At 34.6% G+C, this 16,659-nt stretch overlaps 1 protein-coding gene across 1 annotated transcript in view; it reads right to left on the reverse strand.

Moving 5' to 3' along the window:
* LOC118198861 (dual serine/threonine and tyrosine protein kinase-like) overlaps positions 1-16,659 on the reverse strand; it is a 131,780-nt gene that overhangs the window by 21,710 nt on the left and 93,411 nt on the right. The window contains exons 4-7 of the mRNA XM_035370643.2: positions 12,761-12,970; positions 9,132-9,547; positions 6,306-6,604; positions 4,296-4,451 (exon numbers count right to left, since the gene is read on the reverse strand). Of these exons, the coding sequence (XP_035226534.2) occupies positions 4,296-4,451; positions 6,306-6,604; positions 9,132-9,547; positions 12,761-12,970 (1,081 nt within the window). The remainder of the gene's footprint in view (positions 1-4,295; positions 4,452-6,305; positions 6,605-9,131; positions 9,548-12,760; positions 12,971-16,659) is intronic.

The following is a 16,659-nucleotide window of genomic DNA, read 5'->3' on the forward strand; positions in this document are numbered from 1 at the left end:
TTATTAGCTCCCAAAGCAGCTACATTATGTAGTCAGCTGTAAAAAGTTGGAAGTAATTGCTTTTAAAATAAATAAAATATCCCAATTCTTGCAACAGTCACATATTCCAAGATCATAAGGGGTTTAAGGTGCATGAGCCCCCTTAACAGTGAGAAATATTGACTCGTAAGTACATACTTGAGTTAAAATAATTTAAATCAAATATTATTATGGTTTGCGAGTTGTAATATTTTCTATTTCGACACGATACGATTCCTTTTTACATATTAGAAATGATAACACGTACTCTTAAGTGTAAAATTTATGAACAGAATTTTTTTCAGTATTTTGTTAAACCTGTTCAGGATTTAGAAAATGGTCAGTAGGTTCTTGCTGAAATCAATTTTTCACTTTTGTCTGGGAAATTATGTTTGCAGACATTTTTGCATAATTTTTGCTGTGAGCCTAGTTCCTGACAAAACCTAGTGTGATTTAACCTAGTTCCTGATAAGAGTTACGCTAATATATTTTCACAAAGCAATGATAAAACTGACTAAAGAAATGACCTATTCTGGAGAACTTATTACAAGCACAATCAGTCATTACCCACGAATGACACAGAGAAAACACTCAAACAGCTACCATGTTCTGCCAAATAAAATAGTACCCGGAACAAAATATGCATTATAATTATAACACTTTCTATGGCTTCAGAAGCAATGTTAACCAGCTTCAGTACGCAAACACTCAGTAATGCTGGCAAACTTCAGTGAGCTAATGATGATTATAACAGTTGATAAATTTAGAAACTTCAGTCAATGCTTCCGTTACAAAACATATGATTGATCCTACAATATTCTATGTAATTCAGCAAAACATTTGAACATCGTTTTACGAATTATTACATACAAATTATTGTTACAAAAAACTAATTAAACTAAATATAATTACGCCACAACACTCGAAGACTATCTGCTTAAAGGAAGAGATGCTTAATGAAGAACGCTTTTTAACTGAACCCGACTCATTCACGTAACACATGGGGAAACTGCAAATCTATCTGTGCAACTAGTCGGAATATGAATTTGCGTCGAATTACTAGCGATTAGCTGTCTATCAGCCACTGCTTGGGAGGAGTTTAAGGGGGCTCATACACCTTAAACCCCTTATGATCTTCGAATATGTGTCTGTTGCAAGAACTGGGCTATTTTATTTATTTTAAAAGCAAATACTTCCAACCTTTTACAGCTGACTACATAATATAGCTGATTTGGAAACTCGTAACCAGAAAGTTTGTGTTGCCACAAATATTTTTGTAATTTAATCTGCTTTGTGACAAAAGTTTTCGTCATGTTTCCACCTTGTGCGCATGATATTTTAAAAATGGCTAATGGTACATACTTGAAATTTGATTGAATTCTTTATATGGGTACTAATTTCTAACTGAACCCAAAATCTGATGTATATTTTAATATTAAAACATTTTATGCACGAAAACATTACAGATTTTTTAAATAAAATACATTTTTTAAACTCAACTCCAAATAAAATAAAAATTTAACATGAAATTCTTAGAATTTTTGGTTCATAGTAGTTTTCAAATATTATAAAAGCTATATATTAAATGTGGAATTAAATTATGCAACAGAATGTTTTAAAATGTGCGCGCAAGGTGGAAACATGACGAAACATTTTGTCACAAAGCGGATTAAATTATAAAAATATTTGTGGCAACGCAAACTTCGATTACTATTTCAGAAGGCAGCTATATTATTTTTATTTAGTCAGCTGTAAAAAGTTGGAAGTAGTTGCTTTTAAACTAAATAAGTTATCCCAATTCTTACAACAGTACTGCATATAATACTGGTAACCAGAAACTCATTTAAAATATATATTTTTTAATTTATATTTACGCATAAAATGAGATTTTGATTCACTATCGAATGAAAGGAGGTTATCTTGGTAATTCAGAGCTTTATATATTTTATGCTTATTGCAATTAAAATGTTCGATTCATTCGAGAGATTCTGATTTATGCATCGTCAGAATCAGAAGTATTCATGTACCTCTCCGTGAAAGGAATAAATCTTCAAAGTTGATGTTATCGATAACGAAACATTTTCATCTATTCGCAATATTAAGATCTCAACAATATGCAATTTTAGATAAGCTAACTAGAACGTTTATGTGAAAAAGGAAGCGTGTAACTAACAGCAAATAGCTCAGCCTGTTATCTTAATTTAAATCGCTGCTGTTCACTTGCTTCTGGAGATGCACACCGCAAATGAAGCATGACTAAGGTAAATTTAAGGAACAACCAAGCAGGCGACAAAAATTAAATATATGCCCTACTCTACATGCTTAAGTTTTATTCTGACATAAGATAGTTTATGATGGAAAATTAAATGAAAACTCAGCGCTTTCAGAAGAATTATTTTCTACTCCATAACTGCGATAAGCGTTAGAGTACACAAGACGTATGCCAGGGGCAGCCAATTTCTATCCCCACGAGAGCCAATTGGTATTTCGGGCAGTACAAAACGTCGTAATATTTAAAGGTACTCTTCTGTTATCGGGACCGGATTCAGAAATGCATGTATTGTTGCGTTTTTCTTTTCTGACATCAGTTGTTACGTTATTTTCTTTCTTCACGTTCGTACGGGGTTCGTGTGGATTTGGAGTGAATAACGACGACACTACTTGATGATGAGGTACCGAAACACACTTTATTGGCCGATATTAATCAGGACAGCTCCAAAACACGTTTTTACAATCGTCGAACTGTTATAAACACGCTGACACGATCAGCCGCACAGCCTTTAGGTTATCAAGCTATCACGGTGGAGACAGCTTCACTGCAAAGCACCAGAATACAGCTCCCGACTCTGCTTGGTCGTTCTCGGAACTCCACGTACTCTCGAGACTCTCCACGCTACAACTCGCGATGCACTCGACGATACACAAGAGTATAGCTGTCGACTCAGCACAGTCTAAGACAAAACTCGACGATGCACTAATTCGCGATACACTAAAAGACTCTCTCGATACACTCGACAACCAACTCGGCGCTAGACTTCGAGATACTCGCTCAATGACTGACTATCAGCTCGCTAGACGAGGCACCACACACTCGATACTAAATAACTCGCACTCTACATGAGGCACACTCACTCGTCCACTCGACGAGCACTCTGACTGCGGACCAGCAGGGTTTGTATAGCATTCGGCTCGTGTTCGAAAACATTCTGGGCTAAACCGGTAAGAATTCGTTCCAGAAGGTTCTCTATTCGTCCATAACATGTAGCCAATTTTGTCGCCAAATGTGGCAACCCCGCCTTCCCTTGCCATTTATGGCAACCCTAAAACTGCTTTGCGGGAAAGCTATCTCACCGCGCCTGTACATTGCGTAACAGTATGAATACATGCATGCATGCATGTGTATATACAGATACATACACATGTGCATACACGTACACTTCTGAATCCAGCCCGATAACAGAAAAGTACTTTTTTAAATATATATACTGGAATAATAAATACTAGTTACTTCAAGGTTCTTGTGGTATTAATTTAAAAAAAAAAATTACGCCACAAATGTAGGCGAAAAGTTGGAAATTCGATTATTAACAAAATTTGGTTCTCTAGTTGAGCCCAGAGTTCTCTAGCTGCCCATTGCTGATCTATATGATCATCATTTCTCTTGCATCTAAGCAGGTTTTATTTCTTATATTGGTAATAAACCATCACAAAGAAAACCACATTTTAAATTTAAGTCAAGCTTGGTGCTCATTGAATTGATGCCAGAATACTAACTACTAAAGAGCTGAAGAGAATACTAAAGAGCTGGTGAGAAACGTTTGACATATCTATTACGATTAGGACTAGTAGTATGATGTTAAAAATGTATAATCAATATACATTCACTTAACGCAAAAGAAAAATACTTTCATAATGTTTTCCCCATCAGCAGAAAGCTTCAGCCTTATAATTTTCTTTTGTTAGAAGTTGCACAATTAACTTCAATCAGAAGTTTTTAAATACATGTCGACAAGCCTCAGAAGCGGTAAGCTACAAACAAGATTTACCAACAAAGATTTGCCAGATAAAAAATAATTTTAGTAATGTAGATTACAGTAAAATATACTGTAAGAGCTTTATTAATTTATTAAAAGTGTAACTCCAACTTTCCACAAACGATCGCGTTAACTTCAAGCAACTTAAGCTTTTCGGCAAATAGTCCTTTTCCGAAAAATTAATTGCTGAAATAAAATGTCAAGGACACGAGAGCTCAACAAAAATCGAAAATGTGTAAATACCTGTAAATTTTTCTTGTAACCATTCTATAGAAGACGCCAATTTCGACGAAACTGCTTTATTAACATGTTCCACGACCATGTCTCTTATTTCAGAAGTACAAATATGGACGGCACGAGCTGTGAGGGATTCTTGAATGTATTCGTCTATAACAGCACCTGAAATTGTGACAAAGTTTCATTAAATACATAAATGTTGGTGATGCATTTTTTTTTAAAATAAAAAATGCTACGTAATAAGATAATGAATAGGATTTTCTTTTTTTTTTTTTTCTTTTTTCTTTTTTCTTTTTTTTTTTTTTTCAAAACACTGTTTTAGAATTTTCAAGCAGGATAGATTGAATGATTTTAATTGTTAATCTTAACAAATATTTAACTGTACCGCGTTTTGCGAAATGAGAGAAACACTACGCTATGATGAAAGACGAAACTCGTAAACACTCCACATGAACAACAAAAGAGTAATATGTGATCAATATCAGAAAAACTAATTGATTACTTTATATGGATTATGGTAAAGCACGCAAGAGCTATCTTGCCTAAGGAAAGGAAGCCCTCGTGCAAGACATAACGACAATTATGGCAAAGCACACGACGGCTATCTGCCTAAGAGGAGGGATGACTTCGTAGAGGACTTTCTAAGGGAAAGTGGCTCGTATTCAAGTTACACATGGAGAATAGTATAAAAGCCAACCATGCAGTCAGCCCATTCGTTCTAGGCTCAAAAGTGGAACGAAATAACAGCATTCAGCAGTCTTAAACCTCCTGACTACTGGTGGGACTCGCCAGAGAATTCATATCAAACTACCAGTGTTCAGCGATCTTACAGCTCGGCAGTTAGTGGAGGGTAAAAACAATTAACATTCTATTTACTTACGCTTATTTCCAGAAAGAAATCTCAAATATATCGATAAAAATTAAAAGAAATGAAAAATTAAGATAAATCTCTAAATATTACATATTTTGCATCAAATGTTTGATAATGTTTGACAAAATACGATAGTACAAATACGCAACAGAAAATTTTGTGTCCTTATTGGAAACGTTTATATAGAAGTAATTACATACGTCGACGGTTAAAAAACTTATGCTAAAATATATGAAATCAATTCATTTGTAAACATCTCACTTAAGGGGACTCGTACACCTTAAAACCCATAAGATCTTCGAATATGTTACTGTTGCAAAAATTGGGATAACTTATTAATTTTAAGAGCAATTACTTCCAACTTTTCACAGCTGACTACATAATATAGCTGTTTTCTGGAATAGTAATCAGAAAGTTTGTGTTCCCAAAAATATTTTTATAATTTAATCGGCTTAATGACAAAACTTTTCGTCGTGTTTCCACCTTGCGCGCACAGTTTAAAACATTCTGTTGCATAATTTAATTCCATATTTAATATATAGCTTTTATAACATTTGTAAGCTATTGTGAACCTAAAATCCTAAGAATTTCACGTTAAATTTTTATTTTATTTGGAGTTGTGCTTTTAAAATGTATTTTATTAAAAACATCTAATGTTTTCGTGCATAAATTTTTTAGTGTTAAAATATTCATCAAAGTTTTGGTTCAGTAAAAAAATAGTGCCCATATAAAGAATTCCATTAATTTTCAAGTACGGATCATTAAGCCATTTTTAAAATATCATGCGCGCAAGGCAGAAACATGACGAAATATTTTGACACAAAGCGGATTAAGTTACAAAAATATTTGTGGCACCACAAACTTTCTGGTTACTAGTTCCCGAAGCAGCTATATTATGTAGTCAGCTGTAAAAAGTTGTAAGTAATTTCTTTTAAAATAAATAAAATATCTCAATTCTTGCAAGTCACATATTCGAAGATCATAAGAGTTTTTAAGGTGTATGAGCCCCCTTAACTGAACTGTATGCATTTCATGGCGGAAATTAAATTTATAGGTCTTTGTGTCGTTTAACCAAAAATATTCCTAATGGAATTGATAACGTAAGTAACTAAGGTTGACATAATTTCTGAATTATTTTCATCTACCTTGGAACCTGAAGTTTGCTGCCTTTTGTAGAACTTCGTCTTTTATCTCGAATATGGTACCAACTATCATATTCTTGATCTCATCTTGTTTGTTGTGAGACAAATCGAGCAAGGATTTATATAAAGCTTCCTCTCTTAACCTCGCGTATTGAATTCTTTTAGGAGTGATCATCAGATCTCTGGAGAGGTCGAAAGCTGCCATGATGAAATTTTGAAGACTTCGCGCATGTGTATCCTGTAGAAGAGTTGCGGCCAGTAGCAGTTTAGACTGAAGGACATGGCAAACGAACAGAAGAATACTGAAAAGAAAAACAAAATCTTAAGTTACAACGCAATGCATCACGTACTGCATTATAATATGTAATTACTTGTTAGTTCGCCATTTGATCCAGTTCCCAAAACATAGCAATTTCAATGAGCCTTGTGGTCATTTACATTGAAGCTGGCTGAAACTAACCTAATAATGAAAGTCTAAATTTTACAGTCTAAATTCTAAATTTAAATTATTTTATTTTAAAAAGTGAATTTATTTTTCTTCTGAATATTCTATAATTACATGTTAGGCTCTACATTACTTCTTAGATATTATTAACAAACCGAAAAGAAGGAAATTCATAAATAATTTATAGAAGCAGAAATAATTCAACATTCTTATTAATTTTTAATCCAGCTGTGAAAACAGACAAGGTGACCTTGCACATGAACATCCTCTAATCAAGCACTACAGATTTTGTGGGAATTCAAGAACTTTTAATTGATTTCCCTCTTTCTTCAGACTCGAAATTAACTCATGGTTTTCCATATTAATGCCAAGGCTAACACCTCAATGATTAACTTTCGTATTTCACCCTTTTTATACAACTAAGTTTGAGTAGTATACAACAACTTTACAACTTTTTATACAACTAAGTTCGACGTAGATGAATCGAACAGTTTAAAACCTTAGTATAACTTCTTTTACTCGTATTTTAACTCTTTGAAGACCATAACGCCCCAGACGGCCTTTCATTCAAACGACCACAACCGCCCAAAACGGCCGAAATTCCGATGTTGTTTTCTTCCCTCCCCTAAGGTATGCAGTAGCAGGTGCAGTTTCCCCAAATGCATTGTTTCAGTTTATTTCAGACAGCTTGTCCTAAAAGGATTTATTTATGGTTTCTTATCTTTATTTGTTAGGAAATAGACAGGATGACATTTGAAATCTTCACTCTTCTTTGTGCGTTAAGGGAGGGGGAGGGGAGGAAATTATTGCGACTCTCCGAAAACCTTTTCGGGCGGTTCGGTATTTTATGCGTACAGGTTAGCGAAAACTTCGGTTTTCAAAGAGTTAAATTATGAAACCATTGGATTTACAGATTTGCAGAAGCATCTTAAACGTGGCAATAAATAGTTGGAACCCTGAAGGGAAAGAATAGTTGAATTTGTGGATGTTAATCCTTTTCACTCTTGAGGCGAATCTCCAGTCACCTTCGGTGTACAAAGAATTAAACATATTTAAACATATGTTCAGAAAATAGAATACACAAACACATTATTACAAATACCTCTCAGCTTTTACAAATTATAAAAAATTCAACAATTACCAATGCTGTTTGGCGACATGATATCAAGTAATTTATTTTTTACTAGCAGCAAATTATTTTACAGAATACCCATTGAAACGAAAAGATTTTTTTTTTTACTACGCGTAATTCTTTTAAAATTAAATACCAGATCAGAACTTTAAATTTTCTGCATTAAAATTTTTTGAGAAAAATATTCTCGTTTCATATTAACTACTTCTAATTGAAACATATTTTCGTAAATAATATGCCTAATTATGCTCTTTCTGGTTAATAGATTTCGATTCATACCTGGCGTTGTGTGAATTCAGATTCCCTCCTCAGACATACCTTTACGAAAAAAAAGATTTAATGGTTTTCGATATTGGGGAATGCGAATATCTCAGCTCAGTCTGAGGAAATTTTGGTGAATCTTCGGATTATGGTAACTTGGCGATTTTTTAGCGAAAATTTGGCGACCAATCCTGATACAGCAACCTGCTAGTTTTCTTTTCTTTTTTTTTTTTTTTTTTTTTTTTTTTTTTTTTTTTTGGGACGCCATTTTGTTTTCACGGAGTAAAGGCATATATAATTTTTTTTAACTCAAAATTTTTTAAAACAATCTGCTAGCCGAATTACGCTTATGCTAGAACTTTTATGGAACAAAAGTGCTTAATCATGACGAAGATTAGGTGCGAAATTGGGACAAAGTGCAGAATCGCCCACTGCTTGCCGCGTTTTTACGAATTGCACGTACACGGTATCATCCATGTACACGTCGCCTATTTTCACTTAAAAAAAAAATCTCAGAATTGCACAAAAATGGCATTGCGCACACTCTTGACTTTATCCATGTACACATCGACCTATTTTCACTTAAAAAGTCAAAGAAAATTGACAAAAATCCAATTCTTCTTACTCTTGTAAAAATCGCCAAACAAAGTGGGCGATTCTGCACTTTAGCAGCGAAATTGTTTCCAAGTGCTTATTAGCTAAAATCACGATCGGAATTTTCCGGAAAATGTCACATGACATGTCTCATGATCTCTCATTTCTCTGAGACAAAATAATCTGTGATTCGAACTGTACTTCTCAGATTATTGCTAAAGTCCTACCTAGTAACCTTTATCGCCTTACCAAAATGTCGCCAAACTACCTGTTACCATATTTCAAAGATTAGCCGAAATTTTTTGAATTATTTACTGGAAAAATGAAACCTTTGAAACTTTTCATCAAATGCTACAACGTATAACAAAAAGTAAAGATTTTTACCAAATTATATTACCTAGAAAAATTTGCGAAATCTTCGACAAGTTCACTGCCAACTTCCAGGGGTCCTTTGTACTCAGGTTTTGAACCTGGTGATGCGAGATAACCTAAGTCCGATAACTTCTGGTATACATCTGATACAGGAAATTGTTCTGCACAATGCACCTCGGTGCAGTTCCGCAAGAGAGCAAGATGTTCCAATGGATGGCGCGAGTATGTGAAGGGAAGATTGCGAGGGGGTGCTTTTGGAGACGTAGGTGATGGAGGACATGACTGTGGAGGCGTGGATGAAGTGGACAAAGTGGTGCAGGTAGATGTTCCAGCGTGCTGCCCGGATTCTGTTAGGTCTGACTGTGAGGGATGACGTACGCAGATGAAGAAAATGGGAAGCTTGTATGGGAGTTGATGAAGTTCTGTCAAGTCTGCAATGTCCTGAAAAATATTAATGTAAACTCTGAAATCGATTTTGTAATATTGGTAAATGATTGGTTGGTTGGTTTTTTTTTTTTTTTTTTTTAAATGGCACAAAACCTCAAATTGGTAGATGAAGAAACTTCAGAGAAAATGCAAAAACACATAAATAAAACGTTAATCTGAATTCTATTCATCTAAAGAATCAGAGTTATCTCTTTTAATAAAGGCGCTTTCTAAGGAGTAATTTAAATTTAATTCATCATGAGAACTTCAAGGAAACAAGAACATGCAATATGAATTCTCTTTCCAAACTTTTTTTTCAACTCATCAATCCTTGGGCTTTCATCAAGATTGTGTCGTTTTTTAATTATATTTATATATAAAATTTTAAAGCGATGTAGTTTAGGTGGTGTGGTGTATTTAATTATGGCAAAGCACACTAGGGCTATCTGCCTAATGGGAGGGATGCCTTCGTGGAGGCCTTTCTAAGGGAAACTGGCTCGTATACACGTTACACATGGGGAAAACCACGAAAACACCCATGCAGCCAGCCCGTTCGCGGGATTCGAACCTCGGACCGAACTACCAGTGTTCAGCGACTTTACCGCTCGGCCGCTGGTGGGCCCCCGTTTTAGTTTAAGATTTTAATTCAGTTTGTATATGCTACATAAAAAATGCACAAAGATGCTAAATCTTCATGATCAAAGTATATTTCACCACATAAATGATATAATCTTAAAATACTTCTTTACATTTTCAAATATTGAGATTTTATGTGCAGAAAAACAGTGAAAAGAAAGCTTGCAAATTAAAACACCTTAAACGATTATTACTCAAAGGCAATTAAAGAGCAACCCTTTCTAAGAAGAAATTAATTTTATTTTAAAATTTCAATCAGTGCAGTATAAAATCATATAGATATATCAACAAATGTTTAGTATAGAAAAAAATAAGGTAAAATATACCGAATATTGTTTTTCAAACTAATGCTTGCTCTTTGGCTTGGAATTTTACACACTGTATTCAAATACACAAATGGATTCTAATAACAGTTTGTACCAATAAAGTAACAAGAGTCAGAAACGAAATAGTAGGTAGCTTATTTCACAAGTGCACATCTGTGTAGCCACCGAGGGAGTGGCTTCTAGGATGGACCAATGAGCATCCAGATATATTTCTGTCATGTCACATGACTTTTCGCGTGCTTTAAGATTTAAGCAAGATGGTTGAAAATATTCTGCCACGCAATTTTCTGTACAAAATAATTAAAGCCTCGTCGATTGCTTCTGAAACTTTTCATTGCGAAGTTAGATCAAATATAGGCAATTATGAAGATTTCACTAACTGGTTGAAATAAATACAAACACATGTTATATACTTCGCAAAAATATCGATGTGTAATATTACTTAATAAGTTGTAAATAAGATGAAGAAAGAAATACGTGATAAACATCCGAACCTAAATGCAATCTTCACATAAAACTATGCGTATAAGAAAAATATTTACACCAATTATATAAGTAAATAGAAGTCAGCCCTTTTAATTGCAGTCTATATGAAAAGGATGTTCTATAAATGATAACCAATGCAGAATTTCATTCAAAGTGAACTTTACTAATTTGCATTCGTATACATTTAGTGCGTTAAATTTCCCATTAATTAACTGCTTACTCTTAAATGTACTGTCTACACAAGAAATACTCATCAAACAGAGGGAATTTATCTTATTCACGACGAATATATTTACATATAATTTTTTTACATATAATTTTTAATGATAGCAATGGATATAATCAGATCACATGTATTCTGCATCTTACGCTTTAAAAATCAAAAGAATGCAAGGACTGAAATAAGAAAACACTATATTCATTGTAACACTTTCAGTCATTCTCATCTCAATTAAAAAAATATATACTTGAATTCTCTTAATCCACATAATATGCCGTGAACATCAAATATTAATGCGTGATAAAAATCGCGAAAGTGAAATGTCAGAGATTAATTAAACTCAGAAAACGAAAGCACTACAAGATTTCTAGTATTCTGTCATACATTTATAACTGGGAAACAAATGCAAATTAAAAAACGTAAACAACATATGCTCACATGCACGGAGATTTAGCGTCACAAGCGCAATATAGCAGCTCATTGGTCCATTTTCGAAACCCCTCCCTCAGTGGCTACGTTGATGTGCACTTGTGAAATATGCGTACGGGTACGCGTAATGGCAAACCGCACATTGAGTTGATGAATGTTAACGAATTTCGCTTACTGCGCATGCTCAATGGTGTACCGTTGTCGTGGGAGGAAATATTAGCGACTAAAGCAGAAGCAACCCTACACAAGCCTTTTAGTCATGTTGGTTTTACTGTTTACAATTGTAATATTACGGAAATTTGTGTGTGGTTATTGCACGTCTTTCTGTTTCATTTCGGTTTATTTTGTTCATAAACATTACATTTAATATCAGTTACTTGACTAATTCAGTAATTTAAACTGGATTTATTCCTTAATTTGTTAACGGATATACGAATGGACGTATGGTAAATACTTAATTGCTTTTAATCCTCAGAAGTATAATAAATACTCGTAAGTATTCAGCTGCTTCATCTTGTAATGTTTCCTGTTTTGTAATCCTTCTTACACGAAAATTTGCCCAGTTTACAATCGATATTTACATTCTAAGTAATGAAGCAATTTACAACCTAACATGTTTTAAAAACCCGAACTGTTTGCGCTCACATAACACAATATCAACCATATACCGCATTTGTCTTCTTTTAAAATTGCACCAAATTTTAACCTGGGCATGCGCAGTAAGCGAAATTCGTTTAACATTGATCATCTCAATGTGCAGTTTGCCATTACGCTACGGGTACAGCCTTGTCTGCTCTTGCTCTGTGGGGTCGCAACATGGTAGATTGCAAGTTCGGTGGGGGCGGCACATAATTCTGTTTGGCAACAGCCTCCGGTCGGAAGCTGCCCTATCCGCTAGCGTTGTATTTTCAAAAGAAACAATCAGCTTTTGAATAGCGTTCAAAAGTTGCGCAGAAGATGCATAAACGTAAGTTGTGCATCTTTGCTTTTCTTCAGGTGTTGATGACATCAACACTGAAGACGCTTGCGTCTTCAATGTTGATCTCAGCAATGCTTTACATTGCTCTAAAACTGAAATGAAAAACTGAGTGTTGTTAAAATAATGCTTTTTCAGGAACAGGACGGCCGTACCTGTTCTGAAAGATTGTTTCCGATGGCATATATGAGGACGGGTGTGATTCCATCGAGGCATTTCTTCAGCTCCTGGATGAAAGCGGTGCGGTTCCTTTCAGGAGCCATGATCACTTGAGCATTATCGTATAGCAGAGGGTGTGACAGGTTGATCTCTAGACCTCCACCAGTCAATGCTGGATCTTCAGATAATTCGAGACACGCGTTGGGCTGTAAGAAACAAAAATATTTCGGGATTAATTGTATAATAATGCATTATTATTTCGGTGGAACGAATTGGGAATGAATCATAAAAAATAGCCTTAAAAAACAGTAATAGCTTCGCACTTGCACATAATATCCGTAAAATCTAGCATTACCCTAGCGTATTTTATTGTCAAAATATTTCCCCAACCCAGTTAATTTTAAACATATTCCACATAAAAATATGATTACAACCCGTCTCTAATATGTTTGCTACTAGCGAGCATGGAAAAGTAAAATCGTCTATAAAAATGGCATTAAGAAATGTCCCGAATAGCTTACAGATGCACTCGAAAGGTATGATTCATACTAAGAATTCTCTGCAGCATATTCTCCTTAACAGTTCAGATTGCTTCATTAATAATATTGCTTAAAGATGTGCCTAATGGGTAATTTCTGTACACATGACATCACATATTAACTATTATAAGTTTTTATTTTCTCATGTTGCAGAGACATTAGGTATTTTTTTAAAGATAGGAGAGATGAAAAACGAGCAATGCTCTCGGCGGGACTCCAACCACGGACATCTCGAATACGTGCCGAGTGTGCAGACCACTGCACCACGAAGGCATGCTAAGAAGGCCGGGGGGGGAATATTTTATAATGTAAACACTTATTCGTTTCATAAAACTCAAGACAATTTGAAAAAATATTTCTATGTGAAATATGACAAAAAAGGAGTTTCTTTCAAGGGATCAAGTAAAACTCCCTGAGCAGTCGAACAAAAATTGAAGCAGACACCTACAATGTATGCTTGCAAGAAAGGTACTTTCTCTGCTCACTAACCATCCAACAGGGATTTAAAGTCACTATAAAGAATCTGATAGAGTATTAAACATCACTGCATGAATCCAACTACTCTAAATTTCCTACATATGAGAACCTCCATATAAGCAGTGTAAGAATACGAGCATAAATGAGAATGTGAGTAGCCATAATTCAATTATAACTACTCATTCTCGTACTCATACTTAATTTACCCATTCAAGATAAAATGAAGCATGTCAACGAGTTAGAAATTCTGCGTGCGTCACTGACGTTTGGATTGGATTGGATTATTTAATTATGACAAAGCACACGAGGGCTATCTGGCTAAAGGGAGGGATGCCTTCGTGGAGGACTTTCTAAGGAAAACTGGCTCGTATACATGTTACACATGGAGAAAACCACGAAAACCCCCATGCAGCCAGCCCGTTCGCGGGATTCGAACCTCGGCCCGAACTACCAGTGTTCAGCGTCTTTACCGCTCGGCCACTGGTGAGCCTGTCCCTGACGTTTGAAATTTAGGAATGTGCATAGGGTTTCTTTTAGTTGATTACGGCAAAGCACACAAGGCCTATCTGTCTTGGGGAAGAGATGCCTTCGTGGAGGACTTTCTAAGCAAAACTCGCTCGTATACACGTTGCACATGGGGAAAACCAAGAAAACGCCCATACAGAACCCGAACCGAACTACCAGTATTCAAAACCCGAACCGAACTACCAGTATTCAAGTAACACTGCCGCTCAATAGCTTGTGGGCGCAAGACCTTTCTTTTGCAAGAAGTTATTTTTAAAGCCTTATTCTATAACACATAAAAAAATCTCAAATTCTGAGGTCACATTAGAAAATACAGTAGATTGTTTTTAATTTTGCAAGTTAACAACAATTGATGAATCGTCTAAATATAAACTAATACCAGAGCACTTTATATTACCTTTACATTATTGTGTTTGTGTCAATACAGTTACTTGCTTTCTGAAAACTATTTACTCCGATATTTATAGATTAACGCTTTATATCTGTTCTATGAAAATACAACCAGTGACCTTAAAATGAATTATGACAAAAAGGTTTTTCTAGATGTAATTAACTAAATAAACTTCTTTTATGAATTGATAAGTTATGAGCAGTCTTTGTTGGGAAACATCCGTAATTAATCAAGTATGGATTATCATTGGCGGCAGCTTTATTACAGAAAGATCAAAAACAAAAAAAGTATTTACCTAACATTCTCATTTTCTTCCGAAGGAAAGTCACTTATCTGCCACAAGTTACCTTTAGTCTACTTGCAACCCGCTGTGCTTTCTTGCCACACGGGGTTTTCTAAAAGAGTTCAGGTACTGTGATCTGTGGATAAGATGTCAGATGTGCCAGGAAACATTATGAGTCATGACCTTTTGGGACGTGTGTGGAAATCTCTAAACCATCAAACGGCATCACTTGAAAGTGACGATAGACTTCATTTTTCACTTTGACACAGATTGTCATCTTTGCGGGCATTTAAGGGCGACATAAACAATGCTTACAGCAATGCTATGATACTTTTCAATACCAAACAACAAAGTTGATTTCCGTAAATTTTTAACATACATAGTTAACTGTTTCACGTCTTCTTTTATATCTGAATTTCTTTTACATACGTTTCTCTTCTTATTTGTGCATCAAACTATTATAATTTATAGTATTTGTATACGAAAAAATCTGATGTGTACACCACATCACTTCCTTGTACGGAATATTAAATTATACGCATTTTTTCTTGCATTTCATTTAAACTTATTAGAGTGAATTAAATCTACTTCGCCGACAGCGCATAAACCACAATAGAATAAATGCCTTCTTTAAAATTGACTTTGTTTACCATAGCGACACTCTGGCGCTAGGTTCAATTAACAGTATTATATTTCGTTCATATTATAACTCATAATGCACAAAATTGGTATCATTTAAAGAATAGAATTATCTAATCGTTGCCACATGTTCTATTCAAATACTATAATAAAGCTGGAATGATGTATAAAAGAAATTAAGCAAACAAAACAAAAAAGAAACAGTTTTTCACAGACGATTGAGTATTTCTCATTCAATTAATTCAGTTCTCACTTCGCAAGAAGGCAAAAATACATAAAAACTCAAAATATCTATATTAAAAATTACGAAGTAAATCTCAAACGCTTATTTTCTCGAAAAAATTCCAGAAAGAATTAAGCATGATTTAATTGGCAATAATAAATGAATGCGTTATCTTTGTTGTTGTGAAGGTAAGTTTCTCTAGATTGGCAACAAATCCACTAGTGTCTTGTTTCAAATGTAAACATCAATGGCCGCCATTAAAAACAGGCTTAGCGGCACTTAAACAACTGTAAAATTGTTGATAATTCTAAAAATATTGCACACAGATTTACTAAAAGCATAAAATCCTTAACCGGAAGATAAAAACAACATTATTCAATCATTTTTAACGCAAAAAATGTACAATTTACAAACATATAAGAGTAAAGAAACTGAGATCACTGAGCCGGGTAAACAGAGTGGATATATATATAAATATATTTATATATGTTTGGTGCGGCCGATTGCAACCAAAATACGAGGTGCACATCTACATGTTATAGCAGTCCTATATACAAAATTTCAACGTTCTGAGGCTACTCGTTTTTGAGTTATGCGAGATACGTACGTACATGCGTTCGTACAGACGCCACGAAAAATTCTCTTCAGAATTAATTTTAAAGCAGTTTTATAATTTTTTTGGAGGAAACGAGTCTTGTTCTGTCCTTACGTACAGATATCACGCAAAAACATCGTTAAATTGCATTCGATAGCGGTCAAAATGGATATTTTCGTTGAAATATGCTGCCTGAAACTTTTCTCGATTACAATACTTCCTT

The sequence above is a fragment of the Stegodyphus dumicola genome, chromosome 6 (assembly GCF_044657685.1).
Source record: "Stegodyphus dumicola isolate Sdum_Otavi_A_Nest chromosome 6, ASM4465768v1".
NCBI classification, from domain to species: domain Eukaryota; kingdom Metazoa; phylum Arthropoda; class Arachnida; order Araneae; family Eresidae; genus Stegodyphus; species Stegodyphus dumicola.